This window comes from Cryptococcus neoformans, chromosome 11 (genome assembly GCF_000149245.1).
Source record: "Cryptococcus neoformans var. grubii H99 chromosome 11, complete sequence".
Classification (NCBI taxonomy): Eukaryota; Fungi; Basidiomycota; class Tremellomycetes; order Tremellales; family Cryptococcaceae; genus Cryptococcus; species Cryptococcus neoformans.
Genome location: NC_026755.1, coordinates 170,601 through 194,310, shown reverse-complemented (window position 1 = coordinate 194,310; position 23,710 = coordinate 170,601). Strand labels below are relative to the sequence as shown.

General features: G+C 49.6%; 10 protein-coding genes and 4 non-coding genes; 9 read left to right on the top strand and 5 right to left on the bottom strand.

The window, feature by feature from the left end:
* The first annotated feature begins 335 nt into the window (after window positions 1-335).
* On the top strand, window positions 336-2,269 carry CNAG_01529 (solute carrier family 25 (mitochondrial phosphate transporter), member 23/24/25/41). XM_012197193.1 has 10 exons: window positions 336-702; window positions 762-825; window positions 877-1,009; window positions 1,083-1,112; window positions 1,168-1,273; window positions 1,354-1,519; window positions 1,580-1,632; window positions 1,685-1,702; window positions 1,761-2,001; window positions 2,066-2,269. Exons 1-10 carry the CDS (start codon window positions 474-476, stop codon window positions 2,160-2,162), a joined length of 1,137 nt encoding a protein of 378 aa, XP_012052583.1. The 5' UTR covers window positions 336-473; the 3' UTR covers window positions 2,163-2,269.
* Window positions 2,270-2,394: 125 nt separating this feature from the next.
* Window positions 2,395-3,853, top strand: CNAG_01528 (hypothetical protein). XM_012197192.1 has 8 exons: window positions 2,395-2,518; window positions 2,581-2,620; window positions 2,690-2,857; window positions 2,914-2,972; window positions 3,026-3,079; window positions 3,129-3,189; window positions 3,274-3,514; window positions 3,568-3,853. Exons 1-8 carry the CDS (start codon window positions 2,456-2,458, stop codon window positions 3,785-3,787), a joined length of 906 nt encoding a protein of 301 aa, XP_012052582.1. The 5' UTR covers window positions 2,395-2,455; the 3' UTR covers window positions 3,788-3,853.
* Window positions 3,854-4,744: 891 nt separating this feature from the next.
* Window positions 4,745-7,739, bottom strand: CNAG_12968. XR_001046277.1 has 7 exons: window positions 7,290-7,739; window positions 7,228-7,235; window positions 6,728-7,178; window positions 6,239-6,660; window positions 5,915-6,189; window positions 5,784-5,863; window positions 4,745-5,626 (listed from the first exon to the last, which is right to left on the bottom strand). It is a non-coding gene; the product is annotated as a hypothetical RNA (non-coding RNA).
* CNAG_01527 (hypothetical protein) lies at window positions 5,436-7,118 on the top strand. Its single transcript, XM_012196964.1, has 9 exons — window positions 5,436-5,604; window positions 5,664-5,706; window positions 5,807-5,959; window positions 6,016-6,074; window positions 6,136-6,192; window positions 6,250-6,313; window positions 6,369-6,563; window positions 6,624-6,666; window positions 6,721-7,118. The coding sequence occupies exons 1-9, from the start codon at window positions 5,545-5,547 to the stop codon at window positions 6,983-6,985; spliced, it is 939 nt and encodes a 312-aa protein (XP_012052354.1). The 5' UTR covers window positions 5,436-5,544; the 3' UTR covers window positions 6,986-7,118.
* A 215-nt stretch (window positions 7,740-7,954) lies between the features above and the next one.
* CNAG_01526 (cleavage and polyadenylation specificity factor subunit 4) lies at window positions 7,955-11,203 on the top strand. XM_012197191.1 has 4 exons: window positions 7,955-9,089; window positions 9,144-9,233; window positions 9,290-9,349; window positions 9,401-11,203. The coding sequence occupies exons 1-4, from the start codon at window positions 8,660-8,662 to the stop codon at window positions 10,846-10,848; spliced, it is 2,028 nt and encodes a 675-aa protein (XP_012052581.1). The 5' UTR covers window positions 7,955-8,659; the 3' UTR covers window positions 10,849-11,203.
* On the bottom strand, window positions 11,064-13,789 carry CNAG_01525 (hypothetical protein). Its single transcript, XM_012197190.1, has 4 exons — window positions 13,654-13,789; window positions 12,611-13,557; window positions 12,038-12,422; window positions 11,064-11,957 (listed from the first exon to the last, which is right to left on the bottom strand). The coding sequence occupies exons 2-4, from the start codon at window positions 12,775-12,777 to the stop codon at window positions 11,550-11,552; spliced, it is 960 nt and encodes a 319-aa protein (XP_012052580.1). The 5' UTR covers window positions 12,778-13,557; window positions 13,654-13,789; the 3' UTR covers window positions 11,064-11,549.
* Window positions 11,283-12,503, top strand: CNAG_12967. XR_001046276.1 has 3 exons: window positions 11,283-11,327; window positions 11,390-11,441; window positions 11,515-12,503. It is a non-coding gene; the product is annotated as a hypothetical RNA (non-coding RNA).
* On the top strand, window positions 13,237-15,067 carry CNAG_01524 (hypothetical protein). XM_012197189.1 has 5 exons: window positions 13,237-13,726; window positions 13,866-13,912; window positions 14,017-14,139; window positions 14,238-14,462; window positions 14,558-15,067. The coding sequence occupies exons 1-5, from the start codon at window positions 13,691-13,693 to the stop codon at window positions 14,721-14,723; spliced, it is 597 nt and encodes a 198-aa protein (XP_012052579.1). The 5' UTR covers window positions 13,237-13,690; the 3' UTR covers window positions 14,724-15,067.
* Window positions 14,821-15,151, bottom strand: CNAG_12966. The gene has a single exon (XR_001046275.1). It is a non-coding gene; the product is annotated as a hypothetical RNA (non-coding RNA).
* A 97-nt stretch (window positions 15,152-15,248) lies between these two features.
* On the top strand, window positions 15,249-17,643 carry CNAG_01523 (CMGC/MAPK/P38 protein kinase). XM_012197188.1 has 7 exons: window positions 15,249-15,558; window positions 15,707-15,760; window positions 15,963-16,030; window positions 16,159-16,332; window positions 16,400-16,704; window positions 16,776-17,207; window positions 17,262-17,643. Exons 2-7 carry the CDS (start codon window positions 15,725-15,727, stop codon window positions 17,342-17,344), a joined length of 1,098 nt encoding a protein of 365 aa, XP_012052578.1. The 5' UTR covers window positions 15,249-15,558; window positions 15,707-15,724; the 3' UTR covers window positions 17,345-17,643.
* A 51-nt stretch (window positions 17,644-17,694) lies between these two features.
* Window positions 17,695-17,878, top strand: CNAG_12965. Its single transcript, XR_001046274.1, has one exon. It is a non-coding gene; the product is annotated as a hypothetical RNA (non-coding RNA).
* On the bottom strand, window positions 17,828-19,437 carry CNAG_01522 (phenylalanine-tRNA ligase). XM_012197187.1 has 2 exons: window positions 18,175-19,437; window positions 17,828-18,100 (listed from the first exon to the last, which is right to left on the bottom strand). The coding sequence occupies exons 1-2, from the start codon at window positions 19,417-19,419 to the stop codon at window positions 17,942-17,944; spliced, it is 1,404 nt and encodes a 467-aa protein (XP_012052577.1). The 5' UTR covers window positions 19,420-19,437; the 3' UTR covers window positions 17,828-17,941.
* Window positions 19,438-19,551: 114 nt separating this feature from the next.
* On the top strand, window positions 19,552-21,331 carry CNAG_01521 (metallo-beta-lactamase). Its single transcript, XM_012196963.1, has 6 exons — window positions 19,552-19,752; window positions 19,802-19,811; window positions 19,867-20,011; window positions 20,086-20,625; window positions 20,683-20,747; window positions 20,811-21,331. The coding sequence occupies exons 1-6, from the start codon at window positions 19,689-19,691 to the stop codon at window positions 21,139-21,141; spliced, it is 1,155 nt and encodes a 384-aa protein (XP_012052353.1). The 5' UTR covers window positions 19,552-19,688; the 3' UTR covers window positions 21,142-21,331.
* CNAG_01520 (histone-arginine methyltransferase CARM1) lies at window positions 21,159-23,679 on the bottom strand. XM_012196962.1 has 11 exons: window positions 23,442-23,679; window positions 23,321-23,383; window positions 23,132-23,238; window positions 22,948-23,039; window positions 22,709-22,879; window positions 22,461-22,614; window positions 22,347-22,394; window positions 21,921-22,265; window positions 21,831-21,849; window positions 21,518-21,715; window positions 21,159-21,453 (listed from the first exon to the last, which is right to left on the bottom strand). The coding sequence occupies exons 1-11, from the start codon at window positions 23,534-23,536 to the stop codon at window positions 21,393-21,395; spliced, it is 1,353 nt and encodes a 450-aa protein (XP_012052352.1). The 5' UTR covers window positions 23,537-23,679; the 3' UTR covers window positions 21,159-21,392.
* Between the last annotated feature and the right edge of the window lie 31 nt (window positions 23,680-23,710).

Sequence of the window (23,710 nt, the reverse complement as noted above, 5' to 3'; positions counted from 1 at the left end):
GAGTCCTTATCATCCTTCATCCTCAAACCTGAGAGCAAGTTCTCCATCATACAGCTTGTTGCTATATCTGTCACATAAGTGCAACAGGTAAAGGGTGAGCAGCAAGAGAGGAAAGGGCGCGCTGCAGGCCCACAGCCAAAGAGCATCTTTTCTTCTTCATCCATTACCTTTACTCCACTGTTGTATAAGCATGCTGGTGGGTATATATCCTATATGAAAAGCAACCATCAGAAGATAAGATCAAGTTCTCGATCACCATGCCTCAATTAAAACGGAGATAACGAGGCGCTATTTGCCGGCCGTTAGTTGTACGCCGCTTGGAAAGCCGAAATGGCCCGACACATATCCCCATCTCCAACCACCTCATCTAACAATTTCGGCCATCGAAATAAAGCAAATAATCGTAAAAACGCATCACTCTCAGTCCGATCATTGGTATAAAAGTTCCCGAGGAGCTTGTCTCCACATCTTCCATGCCCTCATTTACGACTTCCAGCTCTCCTCAACTACCCGCGCAGCCCACGAAACTCCATCGTCACTCAGTCCAGGACGAAGCGTCAGAATTCGCCGTAGCAACATCTAGCTCGACATATGCCATCGCTGAAGAAGAGTTCGAAAGTGAATCTGAAGAGAAGACGTTGAGAGGGAGGTTGAAGGACATCATGTCAGATAACCAGATGGTGATCAATACGTTCATTGCGGGTACGTTTATGCTGGGGATACAATTAAAAAGCCGGAGATAAAGCTCATAAACAACTAAGGGGGGCTTGCTGGAGCTGCTAGCAGAACGGTTGTTAGTCCTCTGGAAAGACTGAAGATCATCCTGTGCGCCTGACATTGTTGCCTTGCGTCTGTACTTTCGCTAACTCCTACTAGCCAAGTACAGGCATCTGGTAATAAATCAGCTGCTGGTCAAGCGTACGCTGGAGTCTGGGAGTCCTTGGGGCGGATGTGGAAGGATGAGGGCTGGAGAGGTTTTATGAAGGGCAATGGCATCAATGTTGTCCGAGTGAGTTTTGTTCTTGTCTTCCATTTGTCACATCATTTCATAGGCAGCAAACTGATCGAGTGACCGATGACAGATATTGCCATACTCAGCTTTACAATTCACAGTGAGCTACCTGTGGCCTGAATTGGCATGGGATGATGGCTCACCCAGCATTTAAGTCGTATGGAGCATTCAAGAGTGTCTTATCCACATGGTCTGGCCAAGAGGCGCTCTCAACGCCGCTGCGCTTGACAGCAGGTGCAGGTGCAGGTATTGTCGCTGTTGGTGCGTTGCGCTGTCAAACTAGACTTGTCCCGACTTGTCAAAGCCTGCGGTATAGACTAAACGCTGATCGATGCCTGTAGTTGCCACGTACCCTCTAGATCTCGTTCGAGCCCGATTATCCATCGCAACGGCGAACTTGGCGGTTCGTCAGCCTGGAGCAGCGTTCACGAATGAAGACGCAAGATTAGGTATAGTCGGCATGACCAAGAAAGTGTATAAGGCCGAGGGAGGGTTAAGAGGTTTGTAGTAAGTCCTCGCTTGCCGTTGGTGTCTTTGAGAGTAATAATAACTGTTGCGCGCGAACAGTCGAGGTTGTTGGGCCACGGCTTTGGGAGTTGCCCCATATGTGTCGCTGAACTGTAAGCTTGAAATATCCTTACAGCACGTGATTACAAATTAATGATCTCTCAGTTTTCTTCTACGAATCGGGTAAGCTCACTACTAGACGCCACCTCTCCTTTTTCCCCACGCTAACTATCCTTCCCAGTCAAAACCCATGTCCTTCCTGATCCACATTCTCCGTCATTATCAGAAACGGACCTCGCTTTCCGTAAACTCTTTTGCGGTGCCGTCTCTGGTGCCTCTTCCCTCATCTTCACCCACCCTTTTGACGTGTTGAGAAGAAAGTTGCAGGTGGCGGGCTTGTCTACCCTCACTCCGCACTATGATGGAGCAGTTGATGCTATGAGGCAGATAATAAGGAATGAAGGTTTTTGGAAGGGGATGTAGTGAGTCCATCCTCTAAACATCTAAACATCTTTCATGGACGATAGCTGATGGACATTTACCTAGTCGTGGATTGACACCTAATTTGATCAAAGTGACACCATCCATCGCAGTTTCGTTTTACGTCTTTGAGCTTGTTCGGGATTCTTTAGAAGATTTATAACTCTGGGAAAACAAAAAGGTGGTACCTTTTTTACTTTCGATCTAGCATATCTTCCTCGTTTATTTTGCATATGCATACTGCATGAATTTCTGTTGTTTCATTTAGTCCTACCCGGGCACTAAATCATGCACGCTCGGCTCACGGATATCCGTGACGGAAGCAAAAAGATAACGATTGACCGCGATAAAAAAAAAATGTATAGAGTACGTCGTGTTGTTGGCGCTTCAAAAGATCGCCATTTCCTGTATAAATAGCCACTCAGTCTCATATAGAATATAGAACATAACCCGCCAATGACTATTCGGATCCTTACTCTCTGCGGATTCACCCAAAACTCCCACATCTATTCCAAACAAGTATGTGTTCACCTATTCCTTGGGGTTTGCTTTTATGATCGCTTGACTAACAGGAAGCTTAGATTGGCGCTGTGCGCAAAGCTGTCAAGAATGCCGAATTCGGTTCGTACCAGCCCATCTCACAAGTTACGCTGGTCCTGGCTGCGGGATGCTGAAGCTCTTCCCTTGCAGTCTTCATCGATCCTCCCATCGTCGTAGAGAAAGCTGATCTCCCATGGATCACCCCGGCCAATCTTGATCAATTTGGCTCCAATGCCAGTATGGATGCCGAGACCCAGACAGCTGAGACGACCCCTAGAGCATGGTGGCTGAACTCTAACGAATGGAAGACTTTCAGACGTGAGTTAGAGTAACAGTTGTTGTAGTCCAGTGCAAGGGCTTACTGTGTTTTGTAGGGTTTGATGAAACTGTTACTTATCTTCATGACTATATCGTGAAGAATGGGCCTTTCGATGTGAGCGCACGCCTTAATATATGGATCAATATCTCATGCTGATATTGTTATAGGGTGTCATGGGCTTCTCGCAGGGCGCAGGTATGGCGGCTCTCTTGGCCGCCATGGTGAGTTTTCTCCTCGAAGACGTGCGTCTACTGACGAGGTTGTTTGTAGGTAGAGAAGCCCGGTATCCATCCCAACTTCCCCGCTGAGCCTCCTATTCCTAAGTTTAAGTGTGAGTTCCATTCCCGACGACTCTACTTAGGGTCCCAATGCAAGCACCTGGATCCAAATTCGCTGACTATCAAATTATGGATAGTCGCTATCTTCGTTGGCGGCTTCCTTCCTGGATATCGGCCCAAGATAGAATCCCACGACTTCACCAACTACTTCCCTTTACCGTCAAGTCTCGTTACCCTCCATATCTCTGGCAGAAACGATACCCTCATCACACCCGAAAGAAGTGAGATACTAGTGAAGCACTGTGAAAATGCGAGGTTTGAATTACACGATGGTGGTCATTACACACCTTCCAAGGCGTCTTGGAGGCATTTCTTGAAGTTAGTCACTATCATGTGACCTGATTATGCCCACAGTTACTGATAAATAATAGCGCTTACATTAATTCTTTCGCCCCCGGTGGTAGCAACGGCGACCTGCCGTCCGTCGACTCTTATGGTCCGAACGGACCTAATGCTCCGATTACAGGCAAGGGTGGGAAGTCTGGAACCAACACCCCCAAATCCAAGAGTGGAGCAAACACGCCAAAGGTTGACCCCGAGACTGAAGAACCTCAGGTCGAGTCCAAGTCGGTCGCGGCACTATCATCATGATCTAATCTGAGGGCCTCGAGTTATTACTCGGCTGTCCATATTTTGTATGCATTTACATCACCAGCACGTCTTTCCCATATTGGCTGATGGCCCAGAATCATCATTAATGTGTTCCCTGATCTTTTGATTGCCGCTAAAACTGCGTTAGCGAAAGAAGCGGACGATCGGCAATGTAGATCATGTCAGATATCTGACAAGTGCTGATCCCTTAATTTTATAATCAGCAAAAGGGATCAGAAGCATGAGTATCGCTGCGCCCCAAGTAGGAGTGATGGTCATCTACTTGATCTCAGCAGCGACATAGTCATCGGTCAAATTTAGCTTCAGGAGGCAGACATGATCCCTCAACCTTGTGATCTTGGCCATTCAGCCACCCACAATTCCTTTCATCTTCATCCACTCGTGCTTTCTGGCCTGACCAAGGTGCGCAAGCTATTTTGTTCCTGTCCGTCATCAAAATGATGATCATGTTCGCAAACAGGTAATTTTAGAACATCCCATCCCTTGCTCCTTCTTCCGTTAACTTCCACACCGAACTCGCCCCTGACGCACTTAACTGATCCGTGACAAAAGCTCATATCGCCATCTATGATTGAGAAGTTGACTAGGCTTCTGCCAGTACGATTCTGTACTTAGTGAGCTATAGCTCACACCGCCCTTCAATGTAATCCATGCCTGACATGGGAATATAGACAGGGTGTGTTTTAATCCCAGAACTTTCAGTTCTTCCATTTGTTTTCATCTACTGCAAAGTCTTACTAGCAGCGACGCCAGCTATTCGATCTCCACAGCTGGGTTGCCCTTGTTGGTACCACCAATGTTTCCTGGTTCCTTAGACAGAGTCCGGCTAAACATATAATTTGCTGCGGTCTTGCTTAGTTAGAATATCCAGAGCCCGATGATTCAGGATCATAATCAATTTCTTCTAAGCGACTTGAAGTATATGATGGGAAAGGGCGCCATTGGTTCCGTATCTGTTTAATAAGCCTCAAAAAGGAAGAATAAGGGATCAGAAATTAAACAAAAAGGACCTTCCATCTTATCTAGTTTCATCTTCCGCCTGTGTCGCTTTCCTTAATGTCTCACTGCAGGGCCCCCCTCCATCAGTGCCTGCTGACTTGATAAAGCACTTTTATTGTACGGCTTCTTCCTTCGTCATTTCTTGTACTCGACGGTGGAAAGCGCCTATGTAATCTCTCAGCCCTCCGCAACTTCTAGCTTGCTCTCGTTGGTTTCGAAACAACCCGAGAACCGTACCCTTGATCGGACCTTGCTAAATCCTTTTCCTACTTTGCCTTTGATCCGAGCTCTTGTGCATGTCCCTGGCCTGCCGCCGAACCTTGCAAAAACAACTTTCTTGCCGGTATTGTCCTTCATCTTGGCGGCATTATTGTTTCAACCCTGCTTTCCAAGCTATTTTCTATCCACACAGCTCTAAATATGTGTGCATGCGTCGGGCCGCAGCTCCCCACATCGATAACTGTCCATCACGGAGAAACCCTTCTTCGCCCATGGCATACGCCGACCACTTCCAACTTTGTTGTGCAAGCATATGAACGGTTGTCCCGATAATATTGCAATTCCCACGATGATGGAAAAGAGACTGTCTTTTTGTTATCAATACCTCCCTGGAAAGATGTATAAATGACGAATCTTGAACGAGCGAAATTCTTTATCTCATCGTCGCTTCTCACCCACAGCTAATTCGCTACAAACCAATTGGACAGTTTGCCTTCCGCGCTCACACATCTACAGCCATGCTTCGCGTTCTCTGCTTCTGTGGGTTTACAGGGAACAAGTACATCTTTTCCCAGGAAGTGAGTCTTGTATTACTCCTTCCTACCTTACAGTCAATAATTAACTCTGTCACCAACAGCTTTCACGTCTTCGAGCCTTATGCGCAGACACTGTCGAATTTGGTGGGTATTTTCACCATTTCCAAGAAGACATTTTGCTTCCTTGTTGTTTCCTTTTTTGCCCTCACTCAAATATTAACCTAGTTATTGACTCCTTTGGTAGTAATCCTCGAACCGCCCATGATCGTTCATCCAGTCGATTTCCCTCTTGGGTCCCTAGCTGCAAGGAAGTCAACAGGATGGACGATTGAGAGAACTGCAGAGACAACACCCAGGGCGTGGTTTGACGGTGGTGCGGATTGGCACGGTGATAGAGGTAGGCATCCGTTAGTAGGGAGCAGATCTGTAAGATCGTATGCTAATGCGGAGCAGGCTTCGCCGACAGCGTGGCGTATGTTCACAAGTTCCTCATCGAAAATGAACCTTTTGATGTGAGTAATGGTTCTAGATGTCGATTGTTCAGGGTTCTTCGTCGCTGATGGAAGCTGAAAGGGCTTCTTCGCATTCTCTTCCGGAGCCACATTGGCTGTTGCAATTGTGGCCCTTCTAGTAAATGTGTTACTTCTGCTATCAGAAAGACATAGATGAGACTGACCATATCAACAGATGAAGGGCACTCAACATTCAGATCGTAACTTCCCCTTCCACCCAAGACTCCAAAAGCCCAGATGTGCGCTCCATTTTCCGCCTTGCGTTTGGAAAGCACGTTAATGTCATCCACACAGTCTTCATCAACTTATCTGGCTTCTTCATAGGTGGCTATTCGACGCCTCATCCTTCTTATGCCCCTTGCTTCCCACTGCCAGCCTCACTCCCCACCCTGCATGTTATCGGCAAAAATGATACCATTGTCCCGCTCGTTGAGACCGAGTTTATGGCGAAGATGTGCTTGAATAAGAGGGTTGAGTGGCACATGGGCGGTGAGTGGCAAGATGCGCAGGATTTCAGAGAGGCTGTACGTTAATTGGCGGTCATTGTAGACCACTTCGTGCCCATGAAAGCCTCCTGGAGAGGTTTCTTCAAGTTGGTTCCCGTTAGCGCCCGTAAAACATGTGACACGCCTAATATTTTTTCTAGGGCTTACATTGAATCATTCCTCCCTGGTGGCACCGACGGGCAGGGCATATCTCATCCTAATGAATTCTCGCCTTCTGCCATCTCCAAGCTCCGATCACTAAGGATTCAGTCTCGACTCGATGATGGCTTTATGCTTCCCTCCATCGCCCGTATCTCAGCAGAAAAATGGCTCAACCAAAATTCCCGAGTTAGGTTAATGATCGCCCCCGTTCAGGTTAAGACCGTGGGTGTCCCGATGTATGTCCTAAACCAAGGAGGTATGTAGAGCGTGGCTGTGGTATATTGTCAGTTTTCATGGCTGGTTGTAAAAGTGTCCTGTTCTTTTTCCTTGGGTTCCAATTGTATCGCATTTTAACGATTAGATGACAAACGGCATGAATGTCCTTTTGAGCGCTCCACGATATTTACAAGCCATGGGAGACATCATTGTCGCCTTTGACCATAGAAATTGCTCGCTGCTGCATTCGTCAATTACCAATACCATGCGCGAGTACAGTAAGGCTTTACTCTGCTGTCTGAGAATTAATTGAGCGCGATTTATTAATGTGCACAGTTTATCTAATACTTGCCAGATGCCGCTACTGGTAAAAAATTATCTTTCACTCATTGGTAGTCAGAAATGAGGACGAGCGAGACTGGCGAGAGAAGACGAAGGTTTGTGGTGATGCCGAAGAAGAGGCACTAACTAAGAGAGATCTCTTATGTGCGGGCCTTGGAGATGATATTGCGTGCGTAACACTGCGTGGTTTGCGTCAGCGTGGGCGGTGTTGAACAGAAAAACGGATTGTTTTCAGTCAGTGTCCTGATCGCAGTGCAGCTTCAGACTGCTATTCATTTCTTCTCCCTTTTGTCGTGAAGAGCGTCGAGAAAGAGAATTGATCTGCGTGACCGAGCTTCGTACAACATAAATATGGCCCAAGAAGTAAGCTTGCGTGCGTAGCTGCGATTATCGCACTTTCGCTGTAGTAACAATAACGAATGGCGTGATTGGGAACAGGGTGAAACAGGGTGACTTTCAATTGTTCAGCAGCTGCATGCATTCTTATCAATAATTCTCAGATGATGAAAAGAATGCACCTCGCCGCGTTTCTTTTCGGCATGATGATGACGAGCGAGGTGAACAAAGACATGGGATGATGCTACAATTAACGTGTATTTCGAAACTGACTCGAAATAGAAGAAGACGGCGGACGGAATAAGACCGTTCGCGATTGGTGGTTGCCGAATAGAGTTGCTGGACGCCACGTCAGGAGTCAGGATTGGCCGACTGTAGTAGTATCATATCATCGCTCTCCCAGTACGCGCCGAGTCCCGATAGCGCTACGCTTACGCTTTCCCGGGCCCTCCGTAATTCCGTCAGCCGTCAACAACATTTATTTACCATCTTCCTTCCTTCCTTCCTCAACGGTATTGCGAACCGCCTTTCCCTACCCCGCGACTCGCCGCCGCCGTCTTTGCCACCCAACTGGCATCACGGCCGATCTAATCACCTCCTCCATCACGTCACCCCACACCGCCCCGCCCCCATCACATCTCATCTCCGTCGTCTTCCATCTTCCACATTCTTTCTCCATCCTTCCTATTACCATAAACCGTCTTCGTCCTTGTACTCACCATCACCCCGGAGAGGTAGCCATATTTGTATCGTCTATCCTTGGGCGCCACACAACACACAGGGCATATTGCCGAGAACAGACCAGACGACAGAGCACAAAGGACCTTTTGTCTCCGTAACCGTTAGATCTCTGGAGAGTCCCAAGGCTTGCGTGCTGGACTTCACTACACCGAACAACCAGCGGCTCATATACCTGCTGTTCTCTGCTTCTCTCAGAGCTAGAACGAAGCAAGAACTCGTTAATCTCGGCTTCATCACGCTTACGCCCGGGCCCGTATATATCCCAATCTTCATTTTTCACCCCAACTATCGCACCGCGCAATAATGTCTGCTCCGCTCCCTTCTCCCCCCCCTCTGTCATCTGCTCAGGATGGCCTTACCGACAGCACAGGCGACAATTCCAGCACCTCTGTTTCTGCAAAGCCTATCCCCCGTTCACGACCCACTCCTATTGCCACCGCCGGCTCGCCTGAAAAGGCAGGCGGTACCCCTGCCTCATACAAGTATCGACCTGGCGCAGCGACTTCTATTGGCAAGTCATTCAACAATGACAACTGGCGCGATCGATCGCCCGCACCCACTTCCACCATGCCAGCTACTTTGAGCGGAAAGGGGCCTGAGAGAACAGTGGGGTTCGAGAAGCGAGATGTTAGCTCTTTGAAGGGCAATGGAGGTAGCGCGCTGAGTAGGGAGAGAGAAAAGGAGGAGAACAAAGAAAAAGAAAGTGAGAAGGAAAAGGAAGGCAAGGAGAAATGTAAGTGATGGTTAAGCTATTGCGCGTTACTGCATATGCTAAGTAACGATATAGCTGCCTTGAGCCATGTCCCTTGTCGATTCTTCAAGGCTGGCGCTTGTACTGCTGGAGAAAGTTGTCCATTCTCCCACGCTGCTCCAGACTGTGGGTTTTGGATTCTTGCCTCGTACTTGGAATCTATTTCTGATCCACGTTTGTAGCCGCAAAGCGAGAGGTATGCCAGTGGTTCCTGAAGGGCAACTGCAAGTTTGGCCACAAGTGTAAGCATTTCCAATCCATCACAAACTATACAACTGACATAGTATCGACAGGTGCCCTTGCCCACGTTCGACCTGGTGAGCCGATGTCAATGGATCGAAAAAACAAGAAAGCGGCGCAGCTCGAGGCCCGAGAACGAAGTGGTGAGGTCACTGCCAACGGGACCAGGAAGGCTACTCCCACTGCTATCCCTAGCGCTTCTGAGGAATCTGGCGCCAGTCCCGTCCCTATCCGATCGGCTCTTTCCTCCTCAATCCAATCTAATCCTACTCGTATTGGATCTTCCCCTATGCGAGAGCCTTTTGGTCCTCCTTCTGGGGCTTTGCCAAACAGCCCTCCCACTGGGTTTGCTCACTCTTACACAAGGGGCCATCCAGCCTTTGCCTCTTCGCCAAACCGGCCTTCTCCTCTTTCTGCAAGCTTTGGTGCAGTAGGCAGTGGACTTGCTGCAGGCAGCGTTCCCGGACCTTTGTCTCTTAAGCAGGGCGCAAACGTCCTCTCCACTCTTCGACCACCGGTCACCGCTGCCCCTACATTCTCTTCTTCATTCTCTCATTCATCATTGGCCATCGAGCGTCCTTCCAATGCTGTCGCCACACCTCTTTCCGCGTCTTTTGCTGGAGAAGCTCCTCCATTGCACCGCTCTATTTGGGCTCGTTCTGATCAACCTGCTGAACCTCTGTCTCCTCGCCGACCCATTCCGCGAACGATCAAGCCGGAAGCTGTCTTTGAAGACGATGACGACCATGGAGAAGAGTTTCTCCCTTCCTCTCTGTCAGACCTTCTCACCCCGCAAGAACGGGCCCGCCGTATGTCTCGCCGAGACAGCCAAGACTCTTCATATTCTCCTTCCCTCGCTGCATTTGCTGCTCAAGCTCCCGCGTGGGGAGGCGAGCGTCTTGCACAGAGTGCAGGCCCCACCATGGGACAAAAGGGATTCCTACAGTCTCTCTGGTCTGCAGATGGTGAAGATGTACGCAAATTCCAACCTACTCAACCATCCAGCGCCCAGCCGCAAAAGCAAGACTTTGCCTTTGGCCCTGCTACCGCCCAAGCTTCGGGGCCTCGCACTTCGTTGCTCACGCAACAACGATCTCCGGGCTCCGCCTCCCCGACCAGCCCCATCCGGTTATCTTCCTTCAATCCCCCGGCCGCTGGTCCAGGCGAGCCATTCTTGATTCGTAACCTCGGCGATCCCGGATCCCCTTCCGCCCGCGCACTGATTGAGCATGCTCCTGGCCAATCTTTACCTGGCGGTCTGGCTAATGCCTTGTCGAGGTTACATCTCCACGGACCTCGATCAACGAGCTCGTTGGCGGTGGTCAATTCCGGAGGAGGCGGGAGGGGCGGTGGGGGGCTTGGTGCGGAGTGGAGGTTGGCTGAGCATGAGGCGGAAGGGAGCGAAGATGGGGATGGGGGAGCGATCACGCCTAATGGTGCGGGGGTGTCGCACTCCAAGAGGGAAGAACATGATGAGGGGCTATTTGCGATGGACGGGTAAAGATGGCAGAGCGGAACAAAATAGAAAAGGGGTTCGATCGCATTTTCTTCTTTTTCTTTTCGCATTTCGGTCAAGTATCAAAAAAAAAAAGAGCAACGGATCTAAGAAGAGTTGCTTGTCGAAAGGTTGGATTTGGGGAGGGAGAAGTGACAAAAATCAACACAATTGCCGACAAAAGGGTGGAGGGAGTTGTAACAAAAGAAATAGAAAGAAGTACAGGATATACATGCGTACAGTTTTAGTCTGAAGCCGTCTTGTGCTGTAAATTCTATCCAAAGTGAAAAATGCAACCAAGTTTCTTTCCTTCTTTTCTTTTCTTATACCCATAGGTCTTATGAATTTGCGTCATCTCCATTCACCGCACCGCCTTTGTATTTCATGAGGGGTTTTCCCTGCCACAGCAACAAGTCCCCAAAAATGTTCTTTTTTACGTTCTTCAACGTGTAACCCATAAGTTATTTGTAATCTACATGAGTACAGTAAGTACGCTTCCACTGCGCTTACGACGGGACACATCTACTCTAAACACCATCTACTCTAGACAACTTTACTCTCGTTTGAATTTTCTGCAAGGTTTCCCATCAATCATCATCGTAAGTCGTGGACACCCCATTTCGTCTTCTTCGTCAAGCTGCTCAATGCCGACATACGAAAAAAACCGCTTAGTAACCGAACACAACTTTACTTTTACACTTTCAATCTCAATACTCGCCCATCTTGGCACTAATCACACCAAGTTCCACATTCGGCAAATCTCTCTCCTCCCCTTCCTCCATCCCTTCCGTCTCCCAAAGTTCCTCCCCCCTCCCCTGGGTGGGCATGGCGATCATCACTCCTAGGAGCATCTCCTCACCTGGTGGGGGGATAGTCCAGTTCGGTTCGACTTTAGGTATTTCTTCTATTCCTACCGCTCCTTCCCCTTGCCTCTCGTTCACACCCCTGCCGTGGTTGGAACGGACAGAGTGGTAAGTGGTATTTCGGGGTATAGGTCTAGGCCGCGTGGAGATGAAAAGGGCGCGAAAGTATGAAGGGGCTTCGAATTGGGGGATGGTGAGCGGTTCGGGAGGAGGTGGGGGGGAAGGTGGGGTGATGTGGACAAGGGTCAGTGGCTGTCGGTTATCAAGCAAGGAGGAGTCAGCGGGAATGGTCTTTACCTTCCTCTTAAGGAAATGAGGTGGATTGAACTTACGTCGATATCATCCCATCCTATCCCACTCCAGCAGCTCCCATCTTTCCCCTTTTTCTCCAGCAAACTATCTTCCTCTTCATCTTTCTGCCACCCACTTTCTACATCTCGATACATCTCCCCCTCCCACATACTCGGCATAGCACCCACATGCTTCTCTCCCTTCCCCAGTCTACCTCCCCTCCGAGCCCCGCCATAAGGATTTGGGCGGAAAATCCCAAACGCCGCGGCGGCGTCAGGAGGAAGAGGTTGACCCGTGCGGATAGATTCTTGCATGGCACGTCTGAGGCGGCGGCGCATGTAGTAGGCGCGAAAGACGAGAGCGCCCGAAATAGCGGCTAGGACGATGATGGTGATGAGCAATGCGATGAGGTAGACCGTCGTCGAGCTGTATTTCATAAAATGGCATTCGAATCATCCGATTTTCGAGATGTTTTTAGCACGATGATGTTACAAGTAACGAAAGTAGCCAGTCGGAGACAGTGACAGTTAACACACAGATAAAACAAGGAAAACACATGCTTTAGCTTCATTCTATCGTTGTCTCGCCGCTTGCTCGGATGCTGGTTCACTCACCCACCACCAGGAGTAACATACGGCCCGACCACGGTACTGCCACTCGAAGCCGCTGAACTTGCGCTAGAGGTCGAAGCGCTCGAAGAAGAGCTGTACTCATCGCTGAGTTTGCCGGTGTCACGGCGTAAGATGGTTGCGTTTACGCCTTGTAATGAGATGACTGTCATCGTTTATCGCCTTTCTTTGGTGTTTTACGTCTTTGTCTCGCTCTCTTTGGTAGATGGCTATTGAGAAGTGCGCCGGGCAAACCGCTGAGATGACAATGAGAGAATGAATGATTGATGATTGATGTACGTAGAATCCAATAAATGGATCGACGACCTACGCTGGCCTTTTTTTCAACAGCGTTCTGAATAGTAGGGCTTGATTTGAATGAAACAAGACCTAGGCGGATGGATCTGTAATCTTGCCCGGACCGAGATAACCGATTAACACTTGCGATGAGGTATGTCAAATTAGGGTCGTTGGCGGGTCTCGTTATGAGCCATGGACTGTTTTTGTGCCGAACAAATGTTTCTCTATGGTATGAATGATACCCAATGCTCCCATGTCCCAAAATCCCAGGTCCTAAGAGTAATCCACTTATTCCATCTTCCTTTTCTTGGACACTTGCTTGGCCCATCTAAAACCTTGGAACGTCCCACGTCCACGTAGGGAATCTCCGGACTTCACTTGTTGTATGACCCTTTTTCGGCCTACGGTCTACGGCTTAATTACGGGCTTCGGCAGATAGACGGACAAGCCCGAGCCACTATACATAATTAAGCTATTTAATTTGAAAAGTGAGCATGTCGATTGCGGTGCCTGAGCCGTTTGCCGTGTCACCAATAAAAAGGGAGGTTTGGGGTTTACGTAATAAATGCCTTACGGGCCCTGTCGGGGGTTGCCGAGATACAATTAATTAACGAAGAAGAATATTGTCGATGTCGCGTCGCCTCGGCCGGCTGCTGTGCAGGCGATATCGAAGGAGAAGTGGATTAGAAGAATAGTATCGGGAGGGTTCAATACAAGCCATCATCTGTTTGCAGAGCGACAACACTCACAAGAGAATAGGTTTAAAGCAAGAACAAGAAGGAAATAATGGCTTCTGTCAAGATTTTCAGTTTGGCTGTCAAGGTGAGCTTTTTCCTTCGGTTGCCGTTCGCCGAGCCAGTCTGGGCATTCTTGTGCTTGTCGTCAGTTGTTACGTGGCCAAACGGGTTTAGTTGAAAGGTATGGGAGGGCCGTGTGCTTATATATAACCTGATCTTATTAGACATTGGCAAAGCCTATAGCCAACACTATTAAAGCTCAAGCTACACAGTAAGCCCTTTGCTTTATCCCTCCCTCTAGTGTGCTCTTCATTTCAAGGCTGCACGAATTGGCTGGATAATCAAAAGTGCTGACTTGGTTGTTTTCAACGATAGACATGAAACTTTCCGTAACATATGCATTGGCCTTGCCCAGAGGATGCATAGGACAGAAGCGAGGATGAGGATGGGATTGCTGAACCAGGAAGCGGGCAATATCAAGCCTTTGAACGATACAAGGTCCGTTTCTCTGTCCTCAACCACTTACCACATTTATGCGGCGAGCTGACCATTGTTCATGACGTCTATTACCCATCGGTGTGTGTCAATGACAACAGAGCGATCCAGAACGGCGCTACAACATTAGCAGAAACGTTCCTCTTCTTCGTCGGTGCAAGTCTAATAGTAGGCGAATCTGTTCGGTCGTCGCGGAAAGATACAAGACGGCGAGATCAAGTACAAGACCGGTTAGAAACGCTAGAAGAAGAGGTGAAACGTTTAACTGAACAGCTGGAGAAGGACAATCAGAATGGGACGAAGGGGATAGATGAGATTCGGGAACGGTAAGTCTTAAAAGACTTTTTGGGATCCTTGCGATTGGATTACAATTGAGTCGTTGCGGGAAGCAACAAGGAGTAAGCGCTAATGTCTCTTAAAGGAGTGAGAGAATGGAGCAAGTGTTGAGCACGATTGTCAACAATGGATTAAAAGCGGGGTGGACTGCTTTAGGGCATAAAGAGGGAGAAGGTCCCGTGCGAGAAGGTCAAGTGTCGAAGATCTCGGTAGAGTCTGGGGGCCAAGTGCCAGGAGTAAGCGCAGAGTGAAGACAAAAGGCGTGGGTCTGACTTTGGCGCTTGTTGCGTGTGGAGGATGAAGGAGTTATAGATCTCTTCAGGAAGAAGAACACATAGAGGGTCAGAACTACAGTATTATAATTGCATATGGCAAATGGTAGAATTAGCATGGCAAGTTAAGTGTTGCGAAAAAATGTATGAATGAAAGGAATGTGGTAGGTGCGTTATCGGTGATATAGACAGTTGGTCAAGACGCCCGCTGGCCATTGGAGCAATTATTAACGGATTGTTTGTATATGTAGATACGAACGAGTAGAGATCCTAGATGCTCGGGGCAGTGTACAGTGCGCAGTGTCAATTTAAAATGGAAGCGAGGAGGAGAAGGGACACAAGGTGTTGTAAGGCATAAGCCAAGTGGTGAATGCAAGGCAGAGAGAGAGATCGCTCGCATCCTAGGGGTCTCTCGTCATTGGAAAAAATCCGCCGTGATGGGCGGTTCTTGAGCGCTGCAAGGCTACAGCTGATTCCGGACTTTGACGCTTTCCAGGGTAGTGTGATTTTTTGATTTTTTATAGACGCCACCGACGTATCGCCGCCTGCCAACTGTGTAATTGCCGGAGAGGCGCGAGCCTAAAGAACCACTTGGGGGCCTGTCAGGAGATAGGTGCGGCAAATTCCAGCGAAGAGGGTCCTGGGAAAGGGACAGTTTGCAGCAAACGCAGTGTATCCCGTCAAAGTGCCGGCGAGGATCCCCCTGCCGCCTTCACAGAGCGTTGATTACGAACACTCAACCATCTCACTCTGCACTTTCCATCCACATCCTTTTAAACACATTCATTTATACTTTTCATCCGCACACAAACTGGTAAGCATCCATCATCTATTTTCTTTATGATTCATCTTTTAGAAAAAAAGTCCAAAAGCTTACGCGCCTTTCTAATCCCATCCTTTTTCAACTCTGCTTTTTACGACACTTTCACAACCACTCAAATACATTTAACATCCTCTATTAGGTCTTAACAGTATAGACCATGGCCGATTTTGTCAAGCTCTCCATCTTTGGAACCGTATGTTTCTTTTATTGCTCTTTCTCTTTTCCCACCACCGTCATGATCTGCTCTTCCAACCAACCAACCTACGAACACGCGGCGTTTGTTTTTTCCGTTGGCCACTGGATCATATCGTGTTGATTCTGTCCATACGCCGGATGGAGGAGATCTGTAAAGGCAAGGCCGCGGACGCTGATGGATGGGCTTTCTCCATGGATAGGTTTTTGAGGTTACCACGCGTTATGTCGACCTCCAACCTGTCGGTATGGGCGCTTTCGGTCTCGTCTGGTGAGTCTTGTTTTTCTCAAGCAACTATCCTTTCATCTGGTTTTTCAACCCAGCGTCGAAACAGGTCGTCCGACCTTTGCATGTCGATGTAGAGATGTGAACTGACAAAACCATCTTGTTTGATGCAGTTCCGCCAAGGATCAGCTGTCTGGAACTTCTGTGGCTATCAAGAAGATTATGAAGCCCTTTTCAACCCCTGTTCTTTCCAAGAGGACTTACCGAGAGCTCAAGCTTCTTAAGCACTTGAGACATGAGAACATTATCTCTCTTAGTGACATTTTCATCTCTCCTCTCGAAGATATGTGAGTTTTGCTCAATAGTTGCATATCAAAGAAGGGGGGAGGGGGCCTGCTGACATTTATCCAATAGCTACTTTGTCACCGAGCTGCTCGGTACTGACCTTCATCGACTCCTTACCTCTCGCCCTCTTGAGAAGCAATTCATCCAATACTTCCTTTATCAAATCCTCCGTGGTCTCAAGTATGTCCACTCTGCCGGTGTAGTCCATCGAGACTTGAAGCCTTCAAACATTCTCGTCAACGAGAACTGTGACTTGAAGATTTGCGATTTCGGCCTTGCGAGGATCCAAGACCCTCAGATGACTGGTTATGTTTCTACGAGGTACTACCGAGCACCCGAGATCATGTTGACATGGCAAAAGTATGATGTCGCGGGTGAGTTTCAAGTTTTACGTTTGGGGGTGGTCTTTTAATTGGCGATCCATGCTGACCACGCAAAAAATCAGTTGACATTTGGAGTACCGGCTGTATCTTTGCGGAGATGCTGGAGGGCAAGCCATTATTCCCCGGAAAGGACCACGTGAACCAATTCTCAATCATCACCGAATTGCTCGGTACTCCGCCGGACGATGTCATTCAAACTATCGCCTCTGAAAACACTCTCCGTTTCGTCCAGAGTCTGCCCAAGCGCGAAAAGGTCCCATTCTCCACCAAGTTCCCCAACGCCGACCCTGTGTCTCTTGATTTGTTAGAGAAGATGCTCGTGTTTGACCCTCGTACCCGTATATCCGCCGCTGAAGGTCTCGCGCACGAGTATCTTGCGCCTTACCATGATCCTACCGATGAGCCTGTTGCCGCCGAGGTGTTTGATTGGAGTTTTAACGATGCGGATTTGCCGGTGGATACTTGGAAGGTGATGATGTATAGTGAAATTCTTGGTAAGTCTCTGTGCCTTGCCTTTTTTTGGGTATTATACTAACGTCGGACTTTAGACTTCCACAACCTCGGAGATATTTCACAGAACGAAGCAGAGGGACCCGTTACTGGCGAAGTCCCCGCTGCTCCTGCCAGCTAAAAGAATCGTTCTTCTTTCTTTCTTTCTTTTTATTTATAACGAAAGAAGAGATGTTGGCGTATACTTGAACTTATGAATGATGTGTTGTATTCAGGAGCCTGAAAGTAATGTGGTGTGTGGTGGGCGGTGGGACGAGGAAGAGTCGGGATAAGTTGGGATGATAGATGGTGGAGCAAGATTGCATAAGCAAAAGTTGAGAAGCGCAAAGTTGAGAAGAAGTGTGGACGGCTCGTGTTGCGGGTTCAGGGAGCAGAAGGGAGGGAATGTGGAGATTGTTCGGAGAGAGGGATAGATTGGGACAAAAATCGTTTTTTTTTTTTTTTTTTTTTTTTTTTTTTTGGATCGAAAGTGTTTTTTCATTTATAACTATTGAGAATATTTCAATTACTTATTTTTTTTATTCGATTCTATTCCGTCGCTTGCAATATCTCCAAATCGATCAAGACATACAAATATAACCCTAAAAATCGGACATTTGAAAGATTTGAAGATGAAGAAAGAGTCGTGCATAGATGTATGATGTTTGGAAAAATCCCTCGAATGGTCTTTTGTATGCAAATAGAAAAAATCTAGAAAGAACCCATCCCCCGCCGCCCGCTAGCGCATCTCAACCCCCATCTCCTGCACCACCCTCTTCTGCACCTCTTCCTGCAACGCATTCACTTCCTCGTTTGATAACGACCTGTCCATGTGTCTGTAGTTGAGTCGGTAGCATCGGGATTGGCGGTTGGTTTTTGGGTGGGTGAATTCGTCAATCTGCCCGGGAGTGAGTATGGGGTTGAGTAGGGGGTGAGTATGGGAGAGGAGAGGGAAAAGAGAAATGGACGTACAAGGGAGACGGTCTCGACGAGATCACCTGCGACTTCACGGACGATTTCAAAGTAATCATTCTCGTGGAACACTCTTCCCTTGCCCCCGGCTGCGCTCACCCCTGCAGCAGCGTCTCCACCCTCAGCTCCGGCCCCGAGAGAGCCGAGAGAGCCGAGAGAGCCGACGGACAGCCAAAAGCTCATATCTTTATAGCATTCCGGGTACCGACTGTACGGTTTAAACGTCGTGATCTGGCCGTGTGAGAACTGGGAGTGAAAGCGGTGGTCGGTTGTCCAGAAGAGACGGATATCAGGGATGGAGAAGAGGACCATGGCGAGCCGTTCGAGGCCGAGTCCGAATGCCCAGCCTGCCTTGTCGGGCACGCCGGCTTCATCGAGTGTCTTTTGCATGACGACGCCGCATCCCAGCAGTTCGAGCCATTCGCCCTGCCACCAGACTTCGACTTCGTAGCTCGGGGTGGTGAACGGGAAATAGGCTTCGATCCAGCGGACGCGGAGGGGTTCGTGCCGCTGGGCGGCTACGTGGCCGAAGAGACGGAAGATGAGGCCGTTGAGGGAGTGTTTGAGGTGCTTGGTGATTTCGGCGGCGTGGACGGGGTCGTGGGCGGGCTGGTACGGGTTGGAGGGCGAGATGCGGGTGGTGTCCTCGATGAGGATGGGGCACGCAGCGAGGGCGGCCTCGAGCTGGGCGTTGAGTGCGGGCAGGGTGTGGAGCTCGGAGCGGGGCCAGACGTGGGTGCCCTCCATCTGGTGGAAGACGGGGTAGTGCGAGGCGTCGATCTCGTCGCGGCGGTAGACGTCTGCGCTGAGGAGCCACGTGTCGAGGCCGCGGCGGTAGCTCTCGACCTCGTGGGCGCTGGTGTGTGTGCGCAGCATGTGGTGGGCGTTGAGGTAGTAGCTGTCGGACGGGCTGCGGCCCGGGTGGTCCGGGGGGAAGCCGAGCTCGTCAAAGTTCTGCCACACGGACACGGCGGGGGAGGCCGGGGCGAGGGGGGTGTAGCCCGCAAAGTGGCGCTCGATGATCTGGCGCAGGATGGAGAGCGGGTGCGCGGGCAGCAGGTGGAGGCCGCGGCTGGTCTTGGCGAGGATGGAGGGGGGCGTGTTCGAGTGTGTGTCCCGGGGGAAGCGCTGGCCGTTGATCACGTAAGGGGGGGGGCACTGCGTCGACTGCAGGCGGCGGAGGCGGGGGGCGGGCAGCGACAGGCGGGGCCCGCTGGCCCGGAGGAGCGACACGAGGGCGGCCATGGGGGTGGATGAGGGAGGAGTTGCACATGAGATGCAAGATATTGTTTGCCAGTCACGTGACTTGTCAGCTTGGGTTGTCAGGCACCACAATAGCGTAGTGAGGCATCTCCAACTCGCAGCTTGCATCATACTCACAGCGATACCATTCTACTGTCATGCATCTGAAATATAAGAGCTGAATCCAGGCACCCGATCTTATCTCGCCCCACGCACGCTCCTCTTCACTGTCTTTTCTTTTCCAACTAGCACCACCTCTCACCACACTTGTAATGTCTCCCCCATTGGACTTGACTCCGGTAGACAAACTCGAGGTCCTCATCCTCGTCGATAACTGTACGCCCCTCCACCTATCCAAATACTTGTACTGACTACAATCTTCCAGTTGTCGAGTGGTAAATACAATCTAACCATAGCTTGCTGCATCCTGCTAAACAAACCTTTTCCAAGGTTCTCCACCTTGCCTCCAGAGTTCACCCATGAACTGCCACAGCATCTCGCTTCGCCTGATGCTCCCAAAGACTCCCTTACAGGTCTACCCATCATGGACTTTGACAACTATTGCTGTGGCGCCCACGGCCTCTCCATCCTCATCGCAAGTACTCTTCCCGACCTATCTCTGTGATCGGGATCCTTGCTGATATCTGATCACCTATTACCCCTCGGTAGAAAACGACAATAGGCGAAAACACCTACTCTGTCCTCCTCGATTCCGGACCGGAACCAAAGACGATTGAGAGGAACGTGGCCGCCATGTCGGTAGACCTCACGCAGCTTGATGCGGTCGTCCTTTCACATTGGCATAGAGACCATTCCGGCGGGATTGTCAGAGTCCTTGAGCTCCGTCAAGCGCAACAGGCGCAGCAAGAGCGCCAGGAGCGTCAGGGCCAAGCCAAACTCAAAATCGACCTCCACCCATCCCGCCCCATCCGCCGAGGGATCGCCCGCCGACCCAACCCCGAACCATTCTGCAACCTCCCCGCTGACCCTTCCTTTGATGAGATCAAAGCCGCTGGCGGGGAGATTGACTTGCACGATGAGCCTCATGAGATTGTCGTTTGTTCGACAAGCGGAGGCGGTGGAAAGAAGACGGGGGTCGGGGTGAGTGGAGAGATTAAAAGAGTTGTGGATTACGAAAAGGGGGTGCTGGGAGGGGTGAGGTGGGAGAAGGATGAGAGTACGGGGGAGGAAGGGTGGTTTACCGATACTGTGAGTTTGTTTTGTCTGTGGTTTCATCATGGTCTGTGGTTTTACAATTACAACTAGATGATTATGGATGAACGATACGTCGTGGTAGACGTCAAAGGTAAAGGTCTCGTCGTCTTCAGCTCGTACGTCCCATCCACCCACCCACCCATCCATCCCCTAACCCCCCCCCCCCCCCCCCTCCGTAGGTGCTCCCACGCCGGCATATCCAACGTCCTCACCTCCCTCCTCCCCCTCTCCCGCCCCATCCACGCCCTCATCGCCGGCCTCCACCTCGTCCCCACCTCACACCAACCCGCACGCGAGACTATCGACTTTATCACCGCAAGAGTCCAGCCGAGACCGCGGTGGGTGGTGCCGCTGCATTGTACAGGGCTGGAGGCGAGGGGTTGGTTGAGGGAGAGGTTGGGGGAGGGGTGTGTGTTGGGTGGGGTTGGGGTCAGGGGGGTTTTTGGGGGGAGACGTGGGGGGGAGGGGCAGGGGCAGGGAGAGGAAGAAGGGTTCAAGATTGTAGATTAGGTCTATAAAATACCAAGCACCAAGACTCTTCCTTTATACATAATATCCTTCTTGCATTTGGATTTGATTTTAGATAAGAAAAAAGATATGTGTATAAGTAAAATCTTGTTAAATCTATATTTGACAATTCGTGACTTTTAAAATCCTATGCACGATAAATAGGTAAATAGACACCAAAAATAAAACTCCTCTCGTCTTTTTTACGTTAAGTCCAGAACCACCACGACACCCTTTTCCTTGTCTGCCCAACATCAAGCAGGCAAACCATTGAATCCCAATGTACCCATATTCGCGTCCGGGTTATACGAATAACTAAAAAAAAAAAAAAAAAGGTGTTGACAACAAGCAAAAAAATAATCAACACAACAAAACTCACTTGAAACACTGCTGCTGCAACGCATACTTTGCCGTCCTCTTCAACGGATTCGGGTCCCATTCCGGTCCAGGTCTGTTTACTTGTAGATCTAAGAAAAGGTCGTATGAACGGGCATCGTTGACTTTGAAGTGGATGGAACCGGTGAGGCGTTCGCCCTTGTTGACTGCGAGGGGTTCAGGGAGGAGGAGGCGGGCTTGTCTGAGGGGGGGAGCGCGAGGTTAGGTTTTGAGTCGCGGAATGGAGGGAGAAAGGAAGAAGAGGTTGGAACCGACTTCAGCAGAGCGGATTAATATAGAGCGAATGAAGCGCTTACTGCCAATGTGTACGAGGGACTGTGGTTTTTTTCAACAAAAACATGTCAACCCGCTTAAAACACTCAGACCCCCCGAAAAACGTAACTCACCATTAGGCCCCGTCGAAAGAGTCACCGTGAGCCCGTCCGCTGGTGGAGGCGGGGTCGGACCAGGATTCAACGGCTGTTCCTGCGTCATCCATTGCCAGGCACTATTCGGCGCCACTGGGAAATTCCAGTTCACCTCTTCCTCCGCTGGCGCTGGCCTCGGCTGGAAATCGAGGTCGAACCACGAGGCCAGGCCGTGTACGAGAGAAGTGCGGGAGACGATGAAGTCAATGGGGATGGTGAATTCTAAAAGGTCGTCGTTGGAGCAGGTGTAAAAGTCGAAAGATTTAGGAGGACAAGGGGTGGATATGAGGCTGGTGGGTGGGAACATGCCGACGACCGGTTGGGCTAGTGTGTTTAATGGGGGGGAAGGTGTTAGTTTTAAGAGGTGAAGGTGTTGCTGTAGGACAAGCTTGTCAGGTTGCTCACCGAATACTTCTTCTCTAGCAGCGTCGTATAATTCAGAAAAGTCGGTTCCTAGAAGCAATCAGCCCGCCATGCTTTCAAAGAGGGTGAATCAGGAGCAAATTTTTTTTTGTTTACCAAAGAGAGTATTATTAAAGAATTGTGCCTTTTGATCAGTTTCATTATAAAGACCCTCGTCTGAGAATGGGCAGAAGAAGATATGTCCGGCGGAAGGTAAGAGCTGACCTCCAGGTTTGAGGAAAAGATCGCGCGCGAGGATGAATGACTCGACCTGGTCAAAGATGAAAAGAGTCAGTACAAGGTTTTACACATGAAGCATATCAGAAGCTTGGTTGATCTTGCTATTGCTCGTAGAGTAGACTGACCATTCGCTCGTGCAAAAGCATCACACCGATAGGTTCCGATACGATAGTATCGACTTTACCAGTCTGTAACACTTGTTCTTGGACTTTTTTATTCTCCACCATACCTCGCACAATCCGTATACGGTCCTTGAGGTGCGGGTTCGTCCTGCCGCTGTTGGCAGCTTTGATCATCTATTGTCATGCGCCGTGTCAGCGACCATGCTGTGATGTGTTTTACGAAAGGGGGAGGTATGAGTCACAATTTCAATCTTTTCAGCCATTGAGGAAGCTTCCAGAGCAATGACTTGATTAGCGCCCGCTTGAGCAGACATATACGACAAGATCCCAGAACCTGTTTTTTTTTTTTGTATAACCCCCATACATTAGCATTCACGCATTATCATACGGAGAACTGTCGCGAGGAATCCAATCGCCAAAACTCACCAGCGCCGACGTCGAGCACCGTCTTTCCAGCAAACGCCACCGCTGCATTGCCGAGGATAGCCTTCCTATAAGTTCCTGTACGTGCTACGTCCCCTATCATGTTTGCCCTGCGGTGTAACAGAGGTCATTATTAGCTAGCTGCTTTTTTTCCGGCCTTAATAAATGCTCTGATGGGAAACTGGAACTTGCTGATTCTGAAGGGATGAGTAAAAGTTGAAGTAAAAGTCATGATCCTTGACTTGGGAGCTTTCACTGACATGGTAGTTAGTCGTATCCATTTACGGCAGTCCCAAAATCAAAAAAGATTCACTCATTCGCTTGTTCCTTCGTCTCGTCCTTCGGAGCCTCATCAATAGGCTCCTGACCATCGACTAATACCTTCTTTTCCGCCTTCTCGTTTGACATGACTAGTTGATCTATGGTTGTGGGATGATGAAATAGGTGCCAAAGGAGATGTATTGGGAGATTGGGAGGTGAGTGGGAAATGAAGTGACGCCGAAGAAATAACAAGAGATAAATAAAAGCTCGGAACGCGATGCGGGGCCCCCGACGTATTCTGCCGCGATGATCACGTCCCGG

Excerpts from the sequence above, each read along its gene's own strand:
- CNAG_01529 (XM_012197193.1), top strand. The coding sequence starts at position 474 with ATGCCCTCATTTACGACTTCCAGCTCTCCTCAACTACCCGCGCAGCCC. Across the intron at positions 1,010-1,082 it reads ATGGCATCAATGTTGTCCGA|ATATTGCCATACTCAGCTTT; the intron begins GTGAGTTTTGTT and ends GACCGATGACAG. Across the intron at positions 1,520-1,579 it reads GGAGGGTTAAGAGGTTTGTA|TCGAGGTTGTTGGGCCACGG; the intron begins GTAAGTCCTCGC and ends GCGCGCGAACAG.
- CNAG_01528 (XM_012197192.1), top strand. The coding sequence starts at position 2,456 with ATGACTATTCGGATCCTTACTCTCTGCGGATTCACCCAAAACTCCCAC. Across the intron at positions 2,858-2,913 it reads CGAATGGAAGACTTTCAGAC|GGTTTGATGAAACTGTTACT; the intron begins GTGAGTTAGAGT and ends TGTGTTTTGTAG. Across the intron at positions 3,515-3,567 it reads TCTTGGAGGCATTTCTTGAA|CGCTTACATTAATTCTTTCG; the intron begins GTTAGTCACTAT and ends GATAAATAATAG.
- CNAG_01527 (XM_012196964.1), top strand. The coding sequence starts at position 5,545 with ATGCTTCGCGTTCTCTGCTTCTGTGGGTTTACAGGGAACAAGTACATC. Across the intron at positions 6,193-6,249 it reads TTGCAATTGTGGCCCTTCTA|ATGAAGGGCACTCAACATTC; the intron begins GTAAATGTGTTA and ends CCATATCAACAG. Across the intron at positions 6,564-6,623 it reads GGTTGAGTGGCACATGGGCG|ACCACTTCGTGCCCATGAAA; the intron begins GTGAGTGGCAAG and ends CGGTCATTGTAG.
- CNAG_01526 (XM_012197191.1), top strand. The coding sequence starts at position 8,660 with ATGTCTGCTCCGCTCCCTTCTCCCCCCCCTCTGTCATCTGCTCAGGAT. Across the intron at positions 9,090-9,143 it reads AAAGGAAGGCAAGGAGAAAT|CTGCCTTGAGCCATGTCCCT; the intron begins GTAAGTGATGGT and ends GTAACGATATAG. Across the intron at positions 9,234-9,289 it reads CTCCCACGCTGCTCCAGACT|CCGCAAAGCGAGAGGTATGC; the intron begins GTGGGTTTTGGA and ends CCACGTTTGTAG.
- CNAG_01525 (XM_012197190.1), bottom strand. The coding sequence starts at position 12,777 with ATGACAGTCATCTCATTACAAGGCGTAAACGCAACCATCTTACGCCGT. Across the intron at positions 12,423-12,610 it reads TATGTTACTCCTGGTGGTGG|CTCGACGACGGTCTACCTCA; the intron begins GTGAGTGAACCA and ends TATGAAATACAG. Across the intron at positions 11,958-12,037 it reads TAGGATGGGATGATATCGAC|CCACTGACCCTTGTCCACAT; the intron begins GTAAGTTCAATC and ends GATAACCGACAG.
- CNAG_01524 (XM_012197189.1), top strand. The coding sequence starts at position 13,691 with ATGGCTTCTGTCAAGATTTTCAGTTTGGCTGTCAAG. Across the intron at positions 13,913-14,016 it reads ATTAAAGCTCAAGCTACACA|ACATGAAACTTTCCGTAACA; the intron begins GTAAGCCCTTTG and ends TTTCAACGATAG. Across the intron at positions 14,463-14,557 it reads ATAGATGAGATTCGGGAACG|GAGTGAGAGAATGGAGCAAG; the intron begins GTAAGTCTTAAA and ends TGTCTCTTAAAG.
- CNAG_01523 (XM_012197188.1), top strand. The coding sequence starts at position 15,725 with ATGGCCGATTTTGTCAAGCTCTCCATCTTTGGAACC. Across the intron at positions 16,031-16,158 it reads GGCGCTTTCGGTCTCGTCTG|TTCCGCCAAGGATCAGCTGT; the intron begins GTGAGTCTTGTT and ends TGTTTGATGCAG. Across the intron at positions 16,333-16,399 it reads ATCTCTCCTCTCGAAGATAT|CTACTTTGTCACCGAGCTGC; the intron begins GTGAGTTTTGCT and ends TTTATCCAATAG.
- CNAG_01522 (XM_012197187.1), bottom strand. The coding sequence starts at position 19,419 with ATGGCCGCCCTCGTGTCGCTCCTCCGGGCCAGCGGGCCCCGCCTGTCG. Across the intron at positions 18,101-18,174 it reads TCGTCGAGACCGTCTCCCTT|ATTGACGAATTCACCCACCC; the intron begins GTACGTCCATTT and ends ACTCCCGGGCAG.
- CNAG_01521 (XM_012196963.1), top strand. The coding sequence starts at position 19,689 with ATGTCTCCCCCATTGGACTTGACTCCGGTAGACAAACTCGAGGTCCTC. Across the intron at positions 20,626-20,682 it reads AAGGGTGGTTTACCGATACT|ATGATTATGGATGAACGATA; the intron begins GTGAGTTTGTTT and ends AATTACAACTAG. Across the intron at positions 20,748-20,810 it reads GGTCTCGTCGTCTTCAGCTC|GTGCTCCCACGCCGGCATAT; the intron begins GTACGTCCCATC and ends CCCCCTCCGTAG.
- CNAG_01520 (XM_012196962.1), bottom strand. The coding sequence starts at position 23,536 with ATGTCAAACGAGAAGGCGGAAAAGAAGGTATTAGTCGATGGTCAGGAG. Across the intron at positions 23,239-23,320 it reads TACTCATCCCTTCAGAATCA|GGCAAACATGATAGGGGACG; the intron begins GCAAGTTCCAGT and ends GTTACACCGCAG. Across the intron at positions 21,454-21,517 it reads TTGCAGCAGCAGTGTTTCAA|TTATTCGTATAACCCGGACG; the intron begins GTGAGTTTTGTT and ends TTTTTTTTTTAG.